The sequence below is a fragment of the Acomys minous genome (genome assembly GCF_964271855.1).
Source record: "Acomys minous genome assembly, chromosome: 8".
Taxonomy (NCBI): Eukaryota; Metazoa; Chordata; class Mammalia; order Rodentia; family Muridae; genus Acomys; species Acomys minous.
Genome location: NC_140489.1, coordinates 102,696,426 through 102,715,109, shown reverse-complemented (window position 1 = coordinate 102,715,109; position 18,684 = coordinate 102,696,426). Strand labels below are relative to the sequence as shown.

General features: G+C 49.8%; 1 protein-coding gene across 1 annotated transcript in view; it reads right to left on the bottom strand.

Annotated features, from left to right (window-relative positions):
• The window catches only part of CIB4 (calcium and integrin binding family member 4), a 54,547-nt gene extending 38,321 nt beyond the window's left edge, over positions 1–16,226 (bottom strand). Inside the window, exons 1-3 of the mRNA XM_084793067.1 lie at positions 16,085–16,226; positions 15,794–15,828; positions 5,226–5,322 (exon numbers count right to left, since the gene is read on the bottom strand). Coding sequence (XP_084649193.1) covers positions 5,226–5,322; positions 15,794–15,828; positions 16,085–16,138 — 186 coding nt within the window. The 5' untranslated portion in view covers positions 16,139–16,226. The remainder of the gene's footprint in view (positions 1–5,225; positions 5,323–15,793; positions 15,829–16,084) is intronic.
• Between the last annotated feature and the right edge of the window lie 2,458 nt (positions 16,227–18,684).

Genomic DNA, 18,684 nt, shown 5'->3' with positions numbered 1-18,684 from the left:
TGGTTCAAGGATAAAGGCTGAAGAAGCCTAGAAAGAAAAGATTAGGGCTGGAGAGACAGCAGAGCAAGCCTGGGGCCCCTAGGTTTGAGTCGCAGAACCCAAGTCAAAAGCCAGACATGGTGGTCCATGCTGTAATCTCAGTTCTGGGGAGGGAGAGAGAGGCAGCTCGAGCTTTCGGGACAGCCAGCCTAGACCTGCGGATGAGCCCCCAGAGCAATGAAAGACTATCACAAACAAGGTGAGGGCTCAGAGATGGCTCAGTGGGTGGGGGTCCTTTGCTCTGCAACACGTCTGCCCGAGTTTGAACCCCCGGCTTGTGTGTTAAAAAGCCGGGAATGGCTGTAACCCCCAACACCACGAAGCTGACGAATGAGAAAGGCAAGTTTTCGGAAAGAAAGTGAAAATGAATGAAGAAATGACAACCAAAGGACAACACACACACATGTATACACACACACACACACACACACACACACACACACACACTCGGGAAACAAAAAGGCTTTGGATTTCTCATTAACATTAGTGAAAACTAAAATGTAGTCAAGTGGTACTTCTCAAATCCTGAAGGAAAATGTTTTCCAATATATGATCCAATTTCATTTAAATGCTCAATCATGTGTGAAGGGAAAACAAAGACATTTTCAGATGTGCAAGGGGTCGAGCACTTACTTCCCGGTATTCTATAACTGACTAAAGGATGTGTGTGCCCCCAAAGCAAGGGGTGGGGTGAAGGGAGAAGGGTGTGGTGAGACGTGGAGACTGGGTAAGGCTTGGGAAGCCGTGTTGCCTAGGGCGCTGACATGTGCTGGGTTCAAAGTGTGACTCTATCCTGACTAAAGCCATCACAAGGCGCCAAGAAAAGCTTCCCTAAGAAAATGAAGTGCACAGAAAATCTTCCTGCTGAGCACTGTTGGGGGACTAGACAGTTGGTTGAAGTCTTGGTGATGGGTTAATGACGACGTGTACAAAGAAGGCTAAATCAGAACAATGATCATATGCAGAAAAACAGCAACAGAAACGTGCAGGCGGGCCATTTTATTTCACAGCTCAGCTCTGAATAGGGTGTACGGCCGTCGTGACAGAAACGCCTGCTAACGGTCTGGATACAGCCGTCCCCCATCTCTGTTCACTGAAGGGGTTCAATCCCCAAAAGTATCGAGGTGGTAGAAAACCGACCGTACTGCAGTGCCTAGAAGTGCAGCCTTTTGGGGAAGGCACTGGATCAGACAAAATCATTCTCGTGGGGTCCTTGTGAGTGACTTCTAAGTGGCTTTAAAAGGAGAGAGAAAGGGACCACACAAGCACAGAGAGATCCATGTGCACCACAGCCAAGGGGAGACCCCTCATTGCAGCCTGCAGCTTCCAGAATTGACCTAAATAAACTTCTTTTTCTCAGTGAAGTAGCCTGCTGCAAGTATTTTATTAAAAAATAACAGAAAGCTGACTATACGACACCAAATGACCCTTTACTTAAAAGCATCCAATCACTACACTGGGAAGTCATGGGAGAGGGCTGATGCATGGGCTGCCGTGGGGGAGCGGAGAGAGCTGAACACTTCTAGAAGAAAGTCAAAGGCTGAGAGTTCAGACAGCAGCCTAATGTTCTCTTTAGATATCTGAGGTGTGAGGGCTTGGGGGGGGGGGGTCAGGGAGAGGCTGGAGATGGCCTGGCTAGGGTGCCAACCTCTCCCCCCACCCTTCCCGATCACTCTGTCCTCTCTGAGGTTTTGCCATCCGCCATCCCAGGTGGACACAAAGACACGGGGGCCAGGAAACCAGAAACCCGAGTCACGCCATGCCACACTCACAGTGTTTACAGAAAGCAAGATCATTATTTACAGGAAGAGAAACACTGAGCTAATTGACTTTTAAAAACATCAAATACAGCAGACAAACAGAGCACAAACCCCACGTGGAAAAGGGGCACAGCGTCCCGACCAGTTGTCATCTTTGTCCACAGGCTTTTCCGGTATCACTGCTGCTACCCGGAACCTTCTCACGCCTTTGCTCTCTAAACCACAAGCCTGCTTTTTCCATGATGAAACAAAAATTAGGAACAAACAAAACTTCATTCTTCTCAGACCACCCAAGGCCCATAACCAAGTTATACCAGTCCCTACAGTTCACTGGGGCCCCTTCTCCAAGCCTTTCCCAGAAAAGATTCTGGGGACTGTGAACCACAGGCTCCCATCCCTGGGCTGCAAGGTCCTGCTTGTCCAAGATTGACAAGATGCAGAATGGGACAGGAGTATAGCTTTAGGTCCAGCCTGAGGCCAGTGACATGGCTGTTGACAACTGATGACAAATGGAAAAAAATAAAGACCAAAAAGTGAGGGGGAAAAAGACCACCACACTAACAACAGCAAGGTTCTTGCTTCTGGGATGAGGTGATGGGTGTGTGTGTGTATGTGTGTGTGTGTTAATTAATTAATTAGCTGTTGGTGTATTGTTGTTTTGAGACAGGATTTCATGTAGCCCAGGCTAGCCTTGAACTACTAATCCCCTGCTTCTAGCTTCCAAGTGCTGCATTGCAGCATGCATTATCAGGCCTGGCTAAAATTAGCATATTTTAAAGCGAATTGATTGTGATTATGGATGACGTTTTTTTTTTTTTTTTTTAATGTCCTTACTTGGAAAAATTGAAAGTCAGTATCTCTAGCCTCTGCTCAAAATAAACTTCAGTTTTGGAATCAAGTCTGGGACACACTGTGGAGGACGATCCCAAAGAGAGAAAGACCCACCCCAGGGCCAGAACTACAGATCCAAGAAGGCATTTAGTCCAGTCTCGAGTTGGTACCAAGTGTAGGCCAGAATAGCCCTGCCAAGGCCTCCTGGCATGTCCTCTTGGCCCCTTTGGTGGTGGGGAGCTCAGTCCCTGTGCAGTTTTTAGACAATTCACACGGTCCTTGCTTCCTGCCCATGCTTCCTCATTCTTTGACCTTCTCCATTCTTGTATTTCAAACCCCACACCTAGGTGTTGGTTTCCCATCCACCTCTGCATCTGAGGGCCTGGACTACCACTTAGGAGGGACCAGGCAGCACTGGCTGAGTGACTACAAAATCTTCACCCAGTAGCAGACACATACACACATACACACACACACACACACACACACACACACACACACACACACACACCCCTGAGGGCCTCATCTCTGAGGCAGCCTGACCCTCAGAGCCTGTCCCAGACAGAAGAGAAAGTACGCCCTTACTGCATAATGACAGCTCAGCTCACTATTCCACCAAGATCCAAATGACCCGTAAGGATGTCTGGGTGCTGTGACTGTCAGCCCACTACTGCCGCTCGCAACCATGGTCAAGTTTTAATTAAAGCCTCAGAGTGCCTGGGGAGTCCTCTTCTTGTATACCTCTGAGCCTGGCCAGGCTGCCCTAGGGGGAGGGCAGGGCCTTTTCCTATCAAAGTCTCAAGCTACTGTCCCTAAGGAATGGAGAGGTGTGGGGGGGGTAGTTGCTGAGAACTGCAGGTGTCTGGGTTCCAGGAGCCTCCAAGTCATCCCACTGCTCCCCCTCATTTTATAGAGGAGGAAACTGAGGACTTTCCACAAGAGCAAAGTGTGTATGTACACGCGCACACCTGCCTTTCCGTCTGTCCTGGGAACTGATAGTGTAGGATTCAGCCATGGTCAAGTAGAGAAAACCAGAAGGAAATGAGCCTGTTATTCCCATGGGTGTGCCCAGCCTTTGATACTGTGAAATGGTGTTGTCATCTACAAACTTCATACTCAAGGGCCCCACGTGTACCAAAATGCCAAAACCAAAGGGAAAACAAACTGACATACAAAAACAGGGAAACTCACACTGTTTCAGGAAAGGCTGGGGTTTGTGAGGAGCTTCATTCCAAGCTACTGATGGCTGCACATGGCCCAGGCTGGGTATGTCTGAGGGAACCCCTGATTTAGGGAGGTTGGCAACAGTGATGGAAGGATGGATAGAAGGATGAGTGGATGGATGGATGGATGGATAGATGGATGGATGGGTAGGTGGATGGATGGGTGGGTGGATGGATGAAGAGTGGGGGATGGATGGATGATGGAAGAGTGGGGCATGGATGGATGGATAGATGGATGGAAGGGTGGGTGTGTGGACGGAAGAGTGAGGATGGATGGGCGGATAAATGGATGAGTAGGTGGATGGATGGATGGGTAGGTGGATGGATGGATGGGTAGATGGGTGGATGGATGGGTGTGTGAGTGGGTAGGTGTATGAAGAGTGGGGGATGGATGGATGGAAGAGTGAGGCATGGATGGATGGGTGGGTGGGTGAGTGGGCGGATGGATGGGTGGGTGAGTGGGCAGATGGATGGATAGACGGGTGGATAGATGAGGAATTGCTGGAAGAGCTGAAATTGGAGTGCCTTTCTTCCCTTTAAACATCCAGGAATGGACAAAGGCAGCTAGGGGACAGTCTTCAGCATCCACACCTCCCTTCTGGCTTCTTACAGGAAAGCCCCAGAAAACTCTCAGTCCCTCCATAGAGCCCTGCTCTCCTGAAGTAGCACAAGCAAGAGACAGGGAGGGCCGAAGCTGCCTTCCATAAGGCCCCTGGTGGCCCTGTGTGGAATCCCCACGCCTTTCTACTCACCCCAGTTGGGGTACAAAGGGCAGCAGAAGAAATGAGATGGTGCAAGGGTCTGTGGGGTCAGTGAGGGACGGAGTATGGTGAGCTCCAAAGGGTGGATCACAAGAAGAGGCTCGGAAGGACCCGGCAAGCCTGGTGAGGTGTGCACACCTGTAATTCCAGCACTTGGTGAGGCAGAAGCAGGTGGATCTCTGTGAGTTGGAGGACTCAGTGAGTCCAGGACAGCCAAGGCCACACAGAGAAACCCTATCTCGAAAAACAAAAGAAAAAAGAAAAAGAAAAAAAAAAAAAAAAAAAGAAGGGCCAGGCGGACTTGGGAGTGGGAGGCCTGTGAACAGGGCTAGCAAAAGCTTCCAGCTGGACCATCATCTCCCAACTGTGAGACCTGGGGTGACTCTCGTAGCCCTGGCTGCGTTGGCCTTACCTGAGGGAGAGCAATGGTCAGTACACCTGCCTGGTCAGGTCTGTCGGGGGATGGAGACAGATAGACATGTATGAGGAGGTTTGAAGGCCACATCCTGATGGGCCCTTCGCCTGTAAATGCCAGAGCCCTTGGGGGTGAGGGTGTCAGCTGATATTCTTTAACACTCAACACGGAAACCCCTTCCCCATCCTGGACTCACCCTCAGAGCTGGAAGGGAGCTGACCTGGTCCGTGGTCAGTGTGGCCTCCTTATAGTGCTTGCTTGAGGGGCAGAGCTTCAGGAAGGTGTCATGGATGCTGAGGAGAAAGAAGACGGGTATAGAGGTCACCTGGGAAAGAAAGGGAGCTGTGGGGGGGGACGTGTCGTTAAGTGAAGGGGACTAAGTGTGGGCTGGCATGGAACAGGAGACATCCTCATCCTCCCCTGTTCAAGAGCTCCTGACGATGAGCTGGGAGTGAGGAGAGGAGCGGGACGGTGTTATGCTGTGTCGCACGGACCACCCCACCCTCCACAGTGCTCATTCTCAAAAGTTAGCGCTGGTGGGAATTCTGCCATGCCTCCATCCAGACCCTCGGGTACAGATGGAGACGTCTGGGCTCCTTCTTGGACATCCAGATGTCCTCCATCCTCAGCATGGAGGAAAGAGGTCACTTGGGGAACAGAGAAGCTGGGTTCAAAAATCCATGTGCTGACAGCTGGGCAGCCGATAGCCATGCTAGACTGCTGGCAGCAAGTGCTCCCTGCAGAACGAAAACCTCAGCAGTAGGCCGCTTGCCTTCACCATGCCCCGCTTTTATCAGTAAGGCAGCCAGGAGACCTTGTAAATGGCGGAACGGGGCGTGGCATGCCTCTATGACCACTGAGCAGACAGTAAGAAGGAATCCTGCTCCAGGCCAAGAGAAGATGACCTCTTAGCCTCTGTTCTTCTCACCCCATGCTGCCCACAAGCAGGCTGTTGGGACTATAAGGCCAGTGAGCATGGCGGCCGGGCCAAGAGAAGGTAGACAGCAGATCCGGCAAGGCTGTGTGGTCTTGGGTCACTTGCTTAATGCTTCTGAATCTTGGCTTTATCATTTGGATAAAGGGCTATCTATACCTCTCTTGTGGTGAAAGGAAGTGCGTGCATATATGCATGGTGTGTGTGTGTGTGTGTGTATGTGTGTGTGTGTGTGTGTGTGTGTGCACTTGCATGTGTGTGCGTGTGTGCGTGCATGTGTGTGCGTGTGTGTCAGGGCATAACTATAACATATTAGAAATGTGTCCTTTATATCTAGATAGACCTAAGTCCTCTCTGGGTTCTTCTCCTGCACATCTGTCACATGGTTTCTTCTGGCTGTTGTACAACTTGAGCACTCTCACCTCACTCAGGCTTTATCTCCAGCCTCCTTTTTAATGATCACCATTACATTTTTACTTAGTGTGTGCATGTACACACACACACACACACACATACACATACCACACATGCACACATCACACACATACCACATATGCACGTGTGTGCACAAACATTTTCGCGCGCACACACATGCATACACAAGCACACATCACACACACACCATACATGCATGCACATGCACACGAGCGCATGCCTCTGCATGCACATGAGGTCAGAAGACAACTATCAGGAGCTTATTTTTCCTTCTGCCATATGTGTCTCACTTATATAACTCAGGCTCCTGACCCGCTAAGTCATCCCGCCATCCCTCCAGCCCCTTTTACGATCCCCTTATGCTTTAAAATTATCCTCCTCTCCCCCCCCCCACCCCTTTCTCTTGCACCAAACCCCTAATCTCAGCTGAATGCCAGGAGCGAGCAATTTAATTCACATTCTGAAGTGAATAACTCACAGTCTCTCCATTGACATCCGCAGATAAACTCAGATGAATTTTAGTCAGTGGGATTTAGGGCCACGTGACTAAGTGAAGAATCCAGGGGTGATTTTATGACTAGAGAATCAGGGGTAGAGGAGGATGATGTGCCGGTGTCCAACGACAGAGAGGGCGGAGCCATCTTCTGCTCCCCTTTTAGCCGCTCATCTTGTCACAGCTCACTGACTAGGAAAGCATCCTGTAAGACTCAGCCATGGACAAATGGAGGAAAAATAAGCAAGGCTCTGTTTGTCCACGTCACCCAGCTCTACACTCTGGGAGGCTGCTTTCCACCCACTGCCACCGGCTTGCTGGCCTCCAACCTTCCAAACGGGCTTGAGCCCAGCGCCAGGAAGCTGGAGGCCCTGAGAGAACAGTTAAGGTCCATCTCCCCTGTCCTCACAACCTCAGCACAGCTCTTAGCTCTTAGTCTGTTCTTTCAGGCGGCACCTGCAGCGGCTTCAACCCACACCTGGACACCTGCAGCAGCTTCCACCCACACCTGGACACCTGCAGCAGCTTCCACCCACACCTGGACACCTGCAGCGGCTTCCACCTACACCTGCGGCACCTGCAGTGGCTTCAACCCACACCTGGACACCTCGGGTCCTGGGCAGGAGTGATTGGTGTCTAGCCGCTTCCCGCAGCCTCTGCAGTTTCTCCATCCTCAGCACCTCCCAGGACTGCAGCCGAGGATGCTTTCCTTTGTCCTTCTGGGATGCTGACTAATGAGGCTGACAAATCCATGTGAATCCTTTCCTCCCCTACTAAATGTGTGAGCAGAGGCTGTGGACATGGGTTCCATCCCTAGCCATCCAGCAGGAGGCAGTTCCTCTCCAACGGCTCTGTGTTGACTTGGGGAAGGTCTGGCAAACGGGAGGTAGACCAGGGCTTGTAAATGCATGGAGAGAGTCATGACCCTCTCAGTGTAGGGAGGGACCCTGAACTGTCCCCAGAGGCTCTGTGTAAGTATTAAGAGGGAGCCCAAAAGCAGGCTGTGAGGAGGTTTAGGACAGAATCTAGAAGGGTCATCTCAGACCAAGAGGAAGAAGAAAAGCCATTCCTGCTAGAGACAGGAAGTCACAGGCAAAGGGGACATTTTATCGTTATCATTGTTAGAATTGCTGCAAGCCCTTTTCTCTCTCTCTCTCTCTCTCTCTCTCTCTCTCTCTCTCTCTCTCTCTCTCTCCTCCCTCTCTCCTTTCTTTTCTTTTCCTTTTTTTCAGACAAGGTCTCACTATGTAGCCCTGGCTAGCCCAGAACTCACTATATAGACCAACCTTACCTTGAACTCATAGAGATCTACCTGCCTCTGCCTCCAGAGTGCTGGAATTAAGTGTGTGTGCCAACCATTACAACCAACCAAAACACGGTCTAACTTTTGCTAGATGTGTATGCCAGGGAGGGCTAAGAATACATGTGCATGTGCCTATGGAGCCCAGAGGTGGGTGTGTCCCCCCCACCCCATTTTATTCTACCACTTTTCATCTTACTGGGGGGGGGGTAGGGGGCAGAGCCTCTCGCTGAACCCAGATCTTACTGGTTCAGCTAGACTGTCTGGCCAGGGAGCTATAGTGAATCTTTCTCTGTCTCCACATCCTTGAGTCAAAAGCAGAGCATCGCATTTCCACACGGGTTTTAGGGATGGAACTCAGGTCTCATGCTCGTGCGCTGAGCACTGAGCCATCTCCCCAGCTCTCTGTTAGGTTTTACCTCCATGGCAACACATGCTTGCAGTGAGTACCTAGGGTGGCTGATCCTCTGTCCATACCATAGCGAGGACCCAGCAAGGCAGGGATCACTCCTATACAGAAGAGAAAACAGGAGATGACTGGCCCAAAGTCACATGGGCGTGAGCATTAAAATGTGAGCTGAAGACACTAGAGCTCTCATCCAGAAGCCCAGAGGAGGTAGTCTGGGAAGACCTGTAGTTGTCATCGCCCCTCTACTGACCACACCCTGCGTGCTGGGCATACTCGGACATGTCACCTCCTAGTGTCTTCCCAGTAGTCCCTGTGGGAGAGGTGTGAGTGACCACTCTTGTGGATGGGTAAACTGAGGCTTGGAGAGTTTACTTAGTGTGCCCAAGGTCATACAACTGGGAAGAAACAAGATTGGATGACTGAGCCCCAAAATGGGTTATTTGAGTTATGCTATCTCTCCTTGAAGGGTCCACTATACACAGCCCCCTCCAGAGGCCCTGTGCACCCATCCCCAGACTCTGGGTGAGGGTGCTGGATAAAGCCTGCCCAGACTCCATGCCTTCCCAGACGGCCACAGGGACCAGCTGTCCACAGATGAATCACGGCTGCATCTCGGCTGCCACAGAAACTTCTCCTCCTCCAAATATGGATCAGCCAGCTTGAGATGGAGCTCTGAATTAACCACTAATGGACTCAGAAGTCAAGGCCATTTGAGAAACTCACACGTTCAGCCTGCCAACAGCCAGGCAGCCTGGGTGCGGCTTGCTTCCACACTTGGCTCCGAGACGAGAGAAGGGCTCACAGTCTGCCTTGCTGGTATAGCTACCTCTCCATGTGACCTTGGACCTGCCGCACCCCCCCCCCCATACACACACAGCCTCAGTTTCCCTTGTGAAATGAGTGTCTTGGTGACTCCCCTGCCTGGATTCCTCCAGTCAGGCATCCGAGACTCTGAAAGTCTGGACCCGTCTCTCCGACATCCTAGTATCTGCTGACTCTGAGACCTTTTAATTTAGTGGGTCTTAAATGGGGCTCTCTGTTACAAATTCCTGCAGGGAATTTGCAAATGAGTCTGCACTCCACTAGGCCTCAAGGGTTCTTATTCAAGCCCAGGACAGCACACAAGCTTTTGGATGCTTCTCCTGGACCTGCAAGACCAAGATCAGAGCTTCAGTGAAGCCCCTGGTCCCTGCCTGGGTCCGATATCTGGGCTTTTTCACCCATAGACCAATAGCCTGTTGCTTTATGGTATAGCCCACAGGTATTTATAAATAGCCTTGCTTTAGCCCAAACATGCAGACTTTCATTTCTAAGCTCTGTGACCCTGGGAAAATCACTGTCTTTCTCTGAGCCAGTTTCCTCATTTGCTGACAGGAAATAATAATTGCATGGTAGCAAAGGCTGTATGTGCTCAGGCCTGAGCTGGGTGTATATTAACAGTAACATGCATCTCCTTGGCCTAATGATGGCTTTGTGAGACTGCGTACTGAATCCCCTCACACTGTTTTATAGTGTGGAAATTGAGGCCCAGTCACGTAGCTGGAAGGCAGTGAGCTGAGCCTCAAACCTGGCTCTTGGCTCCCAGGAAGAAAACTTTCAATATTCCCCAATTCTGGAGGTTCAGTCGCCCCAGGGACCCCCATGGCTAATAGGTAGATCAGGGGGCAGGGCCTAGAAAGTCTGAGGAGTCTCCAGGATGCTAAGAAGAGAGTGGCTTCATAAGAGGCTCAGCAGAGCACTTGCCTAGCATGAGTGATATCCTATGATCAGTCCCCAACAGGAAGGAAGGAAGAAAGGAAGGGAGGAAGGGAGGGAGGGAGGGAGGGAGGAAAGAAAGCTGGGAGAGAGGGAGGGAGGGAGAAAGGGAGAAAAGGAGGGAGGGAGAGAGAAAAGGAAGGAGGGCAGGAGGGAGGGAGGGAGGGCAGGAAGGAGGGAGGGAGGGAAGGAGGGAGAGAAGGAGGGAGGGAGGGAGGAAGGCTCAGCCTGAGTAGGTGCTGGGAACAATGCTACAACAGACCCATCCTAAACCCAGAGATCCCAAAATGCCATGGATTCATCCAAGGGGCTCTGCCTGAAGCAGGCTGACCCTGGCTCCAGTCACAGTATCTGCGGATCTGGGGACCTGGCCTCTATGTGCTTCTTCATGTGGAGAAGACAGGGAGCCATCCTACACAGGCCCACTGCCTTCCTCGCCTGCCACTGATTTAGCTGGATCGTCTCTGAGGACACTTAAGAAAAACTGTTCAAAGTGGACCAGGGCTTGTGTGGTCCCACTTGACCTTAGCGGTCCCCTAGACATGGTGAGCTAAGCAATTCTGAGCCCAGACCGTGAAGCAATGTCTACGTGTGTCCTTCCTTCATCCATGATGCCCCTCTAACTCAGACATGTTCAAGACCCTGGCTGCCTCTGAGGAGCTGGTCTGTTTGCAGCATGTGTATACCCTTCCATGGACTGTCCTTCTGCATCTGAGTGTATAACCATCCCTTACATCAGAAGCCAGGAGCACCTTCCAGCTCTCAGTCTAGTTTTCCAAAGCAATACACTTGTAATAGGCTAAAAACGTAAGCACTGCAAAGCCTGCAGTCAGGGTGGCTTATCTCTTATACCCCACATTTGTCTACCCTGTCCTCTAGGGGCGTTTTTACAAACAGCTTATTGTTTCTCTCTCTCTTTTTTCCCTTAATATATCTAACACTTCTAAGTACTGTGCTAATGCTACCACTTGTCAGTGCCATTTCATTATAGACATTATCTTGTGACGCGCCCCTCTTAAGAAGGGGATTTATTTCTCTAGATATGCCTCCTTTCCTGATGTCCCAATTTAAAACAGTTTGCCTGAATCGATATTCTGTATTTACTGTATTGCTATTATATTTTATTTATTATTCAAGCGTTGCTCACAGCTCATTTCCCCTGTGTATCATGACGACATTCTCTTTCTTGCAAAGCCTTTCGATTTTCCCAGTTAACCATTGCTTTGTTTTCTTTTCTTTCTTTTTCTTTCTTTCTTTCTTTTTTAGATTGCAGTGTACCTGTCATTATTAGTTCATCCACCAAACTTCCTACAGTGCTGTAAAGAGCCAATTGTTTTCCAGGTCTCTTCCCATTGCCCTGCTAGAGTTTTCCCTAATTACCATCCTTGTAATTAATTTTTCCATCCTCTATGTTTGGTAGGATCCTTTCTTCTCTGGATCCTGTGTTTTCAAGTTTGATTACTATTTTTAGCTGGGCAAACCCTCAAAAAGCTGTCTCAGATATCTAATTGCATGTAAAAACATTGTTATCCCACTTACATTTTTGATTGATAGTTTAGCTAGGAACTTCATGCTACATTGAATTTTTTTTCCCTAAGAATTTTGAAAGATTTATGTCTTCCCATGTAATCCCAAAGCTGTTCTGATTCTATACCTACTGTGCATAATTTTTTTTCCTCCCCTGTGAAGGATCTTCCCTTTATCATAGCGTTCAATGCCATGACGGCAAGACGATATGTGTTGGCTCTTTTGCTCCCTGTTGGCACGCAGGGGTCCTTGGCCTTCAAGTCAGGCCTACATCAAAGCTTTGAAGGTTGAGTGGAAGATTCCATCACTCTTCCTTGTGCTTGGTGGCCCCAGCAGCCAGCCTGGCTGTAACTCCTATCCAGATGGTGAGCTGGAAGTGTGGAGTGGGGCTAAAGGCAGATGCTCCTGAGACTCTCAGCTCCCTAGGCCTTTCTGAGCTTTGATTTTTATCTCTCCAGGCCCTGCTCCCCCCCCCTCTCTCTCTCTGTCTCTCTCTCTCTCCCCCTCTCCCTCTCCCTCCCCCCCTCTCTCCCCGTGTGTGTGTGTGTGTGTGTGTGTGTGTGTGTGTGTGTGTGTGTGTGTGTGTTTGCACTTATAAGTTTCTTTCTTCCTTTAAAAACATGTCTTTACTCTCCCCCTTTGGTAGAGGGGACAGACATGAGTGCCACTTTCTTTTCCCATGTTAACTGGAAGCTCCGTGCACGTTGCTTTCTTGATTTAATCTTGGAATCTAGAACAACTCACGTCTACGACTCTCCATGGAGGTTGCAGGCGCTCAGGACAGTATTCCACTGGTGGGTGAATTGGCACCTATGCTTCCAGGACCATTAAGATGCAAGTAGAACGCCCAAGTCAAAGTGTCTTTTTCATTTTGTACCACAGCAGTTGAGCCCCTTGATCCTTTGAGGTTCTCGTCTGTATCTTTAGCTACGATCTCAAGCTATGATCTCCTCTGGCTCGCTGCTCCTCTTCCTGAAGGAGCAGTATCATCCCGCCATCTTGGAGTTCTCTGTCCCCCTGCTTCTGTCTGTCTTATTTGGAGACAGAGGTAAGGTGGGTGTTGAGCCACCGCATCCTCCACTATGTCTTCATTAGGCAGGGTACCGAACACCCCCCTACCCAACCCCTTCCTCTTCTCCATGGCCCCAAAGGTAGAGGCCTTTTGGCAGGAGCTACCCAAAGTGAGTCCTGGGGTCCTTGTTCTCAGAAAAAATGGAGTCATCAGTCATCATGGGCCAGAAAGAGCTTCAAGAGAGGCTTGTGGGACAGGTGTGAGCTGATGCACAGCTTTCCCTAACAACATTTGCACAGTTAAAAGTTGCACTTTTTTAATGGAGAAGTGTTATCACAGTTGTGGGGGGTCACAGACTGTTCCCCAAGCTGGGTTTGTCCACTCGTCCTTTCTAAGCCAAAATCAAAGGAACCAGGTTAGTAGCAGAGAAGCATAAAAAGATTTATTCAACAAGGCCACACCGGGATGAGGGACAAAGGGACCCAGCGACTCTCCAAGTCACGTTTAGCAAGGCTGAAGTTCAGGTGAAGGGCCTAGGACACACACCCATGCATAGCTAAGCAGTCAGGTCAAGGTGGAGGCCCTACCGGCCTCTGACCCATCATTATCTGGGCTTCAGTCTCAAGCTGTAAGGTGTTTCGACAAGTGGTTAGAACTGAGGGACACCTCTCTCAGGGAGACAAGTTCCCCTTAGAGCTGGTAACTTCTCCTTCTCCCCGCACGAGACTCCTGGGAAGAGTCCCATTTCTCTGGGCTCCATTGTTTGAAGCTGAGTTTCATTAGAACATCTTCATTTCGGCCGGGCCCAGTTACATAAAGGCACCGTATTCGTTACTTTTCTCATTGTTCTGACAGAACACGTAACAGCCCACACCCTAAAGGTTCCATAACTCCCTTAAATAGCATCCCCTGCAGGAGATCAACTGTTCAAACACACAGCCTGCTGCACAGTTGCATTCAAGCCATAATAGGCACCTTTGATGGGGACGGAAGCAGGCTGGAAAGAGGAGGAGAGCAGCTGCCACCTCAAGACCTGGGTGGTCAGTTCAGGTAGGCCGTGGGTCTAAGGATGGCTTGCTTCTAAGAACCTCACTCCCTGGAGGCTCACACAGGGCAAAGGAAAGTAAGGGAACAACGCTCAAGAGGGAAGACATGGATGCCATCCATAGTCTCTCTTTCCCCCAAGTCCTCACCATCACCATCACAACCACCCAACAGGCTAAGTGCTCACAGCAGGGTCTGGTGGTACCGAGGTCCAGTTCATCAAAGTGAGGGGAAGACCCAGAGCCTCTGAGGGAGGACGGTTGGCTGTCTATAGGCTTTGCATAAAACCAGCAAAGGGGACAACTTCAAAAACAAAACAGAGACAAAGACGGAGGGAGGTCCAGAACAGAATGATTAGGGTGCGGGCACAGGAAGCAGTGATGGGGAGGTGTGAGGGATTCAGGGAGATGTGTGTGTGCACGGTCCTCTCGGGAGTCCAGATGATGAACTGACAGTGAGCAGGAGTTGAGTCAGGAGGAAGTGCCCACAGGAGAGAAGGGCGACATTTGCTTCCCACTAAGAACTTGTGTCCTATTTGAATTTCCTAGCCGTATTTGTTTTGTTTGTTTATTTGTTTGTTGTTTTTGGTTTTGGTTTTTGGTTTTTTTCAAGACAGGGTTTCTCTATGTTATTTTGGCAGTCCTGGACTCGATTTGTAGACCAGGCTGTCCTCAAACTCACAGCGATCCTCCTGCCTCTGCCTCCCGAGTGCTGGGATTAAAGGCGTATGCTACCAGGCCCAGCTCCTAGCCATATTTAAAAGGTGTTTGTTTTCATCTTATTTTATTTTTTTATGCGTACATTACTTCTTAGAAAATATCAGTCAGGATGAGGTGAGTGGTAGGACCTGGCTCACTTGGAGCGTTGCCAATTTTTTTTTTTCTCTCTATGCGGAAAACTGAGTTTAGAGTGTGACTCAGTAACAGAGTCTTTGGCTAGCATGTATGGAACCCTGGCTTTGACTCCCAGCATAGAAAAAAAGTGAGTAAGTAATATTTTTTAAAGGAAAAGTAGCACAACCTCAAGACTGTCCCTGGTCTCCATGGCTCTTTGTCACTTAGAGTCTAATTCTTGTGGTCTTCGAAAAAGGTCAGTCCAAGAAAAGCCAATGAGGACAAGGTGTGTTTGTGTTTCTGTGTGTGTGTGTCTGTCTGTCTGTCTGTCTGTCTGTGTGTCTGTGTGTATGTGTCTGTGTGTGTGTCCATCCTACACAGTGTCTAAATGGTCACCTCATTCCCATCTTCACTGTCTCCCCACAAAAGTGTTCTGGAAAGCTCATTTATACACTGTGTGGATTTGCTGAGCTCCTGGCTACAAGTACATCTCCCCTGGTCATCCATCCCCATGTCCTATGAAGCCATTTGTCACATCTCCATTCTGGATGAAGCTTTCCCACAGGGCAGAGTCCTGCTTGAGAACACAGTCTCTGCATCCGCTGTATCTGGCACTGTATCTGTTCCCTGGAAGACGGCTTGCGGGGGTTGGGGGGGAAGGGGAGGCGTGCAGGGAAAAGAGAGGGGCAGGAAGCAGAATGAGTGTCCATGTTACTTCCAACGTCATTGGACCCCAATAGGCTCAACCCTACACTCTCTAAGCCTTTCTTAATTTTCCTCGTTGTTCCAAGGGGCCCCAGCAGCTGTGAAGAACCTCAGCCTTGGGTGGTAGTAACAACACTACATCCTGAGGCTGCGTCTCCTGCGCCTCCAGTAGAACCTCACAGCTTCTTCTACACCCAGATGCTGCCTGAGGGCTGTGTGGTTCTGAGAAGGCATGACACCCCCAAGGCTAGAGAAAACCACACTGCGAAAGATCCCAGCTCAGGGAAAACGAAAGGAGGACCAGGGCCTTTACTCACCACAGAATCTCGTTTCTTGTCAGGAAGGTCAGAGCCTGCAACAAATAACAGAGGTGACCTACTACTCAGTCCAGTCCCGGTTAAACCCTGGGACCTCGGGCAGGAGACACGGGGTGAGGAGGTTTGAAAGCACTGGTCTGAATCACGTGGACACAAGTTTAGCAGAGGCAAGAGACATTACTGCCTGCCTGGCGAACTCCAGAGCTTCAGGCAAGAGTTCGTCTCTTCTTCGGCCTGCCCTGCCCTGGGAAGCTCCTAGGTCTGTCCCAAATCTGTGACCCGACTACCCACCTGGTACTCTTCCAGGTCCTCCCACTGCATCTGGTACCTCAGACACTGCCCCATGCCAACCCAGCCTCCTCCTGCCAGCAGCAGAACTTCTGCCTCCCAAGAGCTCAGCAGCTGGTGCAGTCCGTTGACTCAGTTGCCATGGAGACCAGCATTCCACCTTCTGCCCCTGAGTTGGCAAACAGGTCCTTTTGATGCCCTGGCGAAGAAACATCACCTCCAAAACAACAAACAGAAAGGCAGGCCAAAAGCGGTCTTGAGACTGTTGACTCAGGGAGTCACGATGCCTGGGACGGAATCCCAGACCTGCCACGTGCTTACTGTGTGACCTGGGGCAGGCCACGCAACCTCTGTGATGCTTTTTGCCCTTACCTCTTCGAGGAGACACTAGTCACAGGACTTTTGTGGGGACTCATTGAGTGGATGCAGTCCGAGCCCCTGTAGGAACAGAGGGCGCATTCAAATTTGGAAGACACGAAAGAACCCTTCACATAGATGAGGTCAAAGGTTAAAATAACCACAAAGATGGGGCAGAGGTCAGAGCTCCTAACCACCGAGGTGCTCTGGTTCTGGCCAAGGGCACATGGCCAAGCACTCCTGCCTGTATCACACTCTGACTTTCTGGGGGACAGAAAGCAAGGAAGAATGGGACAGATTGTGGATCAGGAAAACAAAAAAACATAAACAAAAAAACAGGCTATGCAGTGCTACTGCTGACGCTGAAGTCCTGGGAAGTCCTCCCCCGGCTCTCCTCCGGGGTGTTCTGCATACCCACCCTCATGGTACACACGAGAGTCTCTTGAGCCCACAGTGTATCGGCCACAGGCTGTCTTGGGAGGAGCCTGGGACTCTGATGTGAGTTCTATAGACATGCAGCTGTACACCGTTTCCTGGCCTTCTTGCACAGAAGCAGAGGCCTGCAGAAGGAAGCCTGACCTTCACCCCTTCACTTACTGAACAGGCAGCAGTGCCTAGGATTTGCCCTGACCCCAGCGAGGCACATACCTCTGCTCTCCCTACACACAGGCTATGCACACACCATGTACACACACAACCCTGGAGCTGGAAGCCAGTGTTATCAGAGGTAACGTGAATACATAGAAACTGCTAAGGAAGGAGACAGGCGTATCCACTCCCTTGGATATTGTAACACCTATGACGTTCAGGCTTGAAACTGTGCAACCAAGCTCGTGGCTTTGGTCGTCGCCTAACAGAGCCCCTGGTTGTCCTAGTTTGGCTCGGATGAGGATACTAAGGGCTGTTCCTACTATGCCTGCTCAGGCTCCGAAGATAAGGTATAGAGTCCCGATGTCTTTGTGGTTAGTTGAAAAAAGTCAACGATTGATGAACATAGGTAAGGTGGCCGAGCAGGTATTAGACTGTAAATCTAAAGACAGAGGTTTAACCCTCTTCTTACCAAGCCTTAGGGTGAGTATTCATGTCGAATTGCAAATTCGGAGGAGTAGGAGATTTCCCTACTGAGGCTTCTCCCGCCTGTTCTTTTTTAGGCGGGAGAAGTAGGTTGAAGCCAGTATTAGGGTATTTAGCTGTTAACTAAAATTTTGTAGGTTATAATCTTGCCAACCTAGTTGAGGATTTAGCTTAATTAAAGTGAATGATTTGCGTTCAGGGAGAGGGATGGAGGAAGGGGTGGATCCATCATGTTTCAAGTAAGTCTACAACTTTGTAGGCCACGTTCATAGCTACCTTCGAATGCATGTAGCCTTTGAACTATAGGCTAGACTTGCTTGACTGTATATAGTGACACTTAATAGCTATTATATGTGCTGGTCAGGAACCCAGACTTTTGAGATATTAAAGGTTGAGCTTTGTCACTTTAAGCAAATCATAAAAGTACTGTAAGCCTCAGTTCCCATCTCTAAAATGGGACTTAGAAGTCCCCACTTTCTAAAATTGCAGGGATAAAAGAGAAGGACAAAGGTGTAGCTTTTGTCCTTATTTTAATCAAAATGCCTGGTATAAACAGTACTTGAAAAATGGGAAACAGTGTTGCTTTAAAAGTTGAGCCTGGTAGCCGGGCGGTGGTGGCGCACGCCTTTAATCCCAGCACTCGGGAGGCAGAGGCAGGCGGATCGCTGTGAGTTCGAGGCCAGCCTGGTCTACAAAGTGAGTCCAGGACAGCCAAGGCTACACAGAGAAACCCTGTCTCGAAAAACCAAAAAAAAAAAAAAAAAAAAAAAAAAAAAAAAAAAAAGTTGAGCCTGGAAGGAAGGAAGTCTAGGCCTTTAGCAGGCAGTCACTAAATCCCATCCAAACTTGACCCCTTGTAACTGCCAGGTGCATCTGCCAAAAACCGGGTCAGTTCCTGCTCTTAGGAGCTCATGGGATTCTTGCTCCCTTGCTCTGGGGACTGCAGAGCTGGTGAGTTTAAGAGATGCCCTAGGGCTAGGCAAATTGCAGGTCTAGGACACCCGGGGAGCCTCGGGGTCTTTGAGATAGCGTCCTGGCAGGCTGCATCCTTCTCCATCCAGGCTTTTTCAGACAATCTGATTATACATGGCGCAGCAACATGGCACCAGCCTGTTGTGTCTTTACACCCCGCTGACCCTTGCTAAAAGAGAGCAACAAAACAAAGGAGAGAC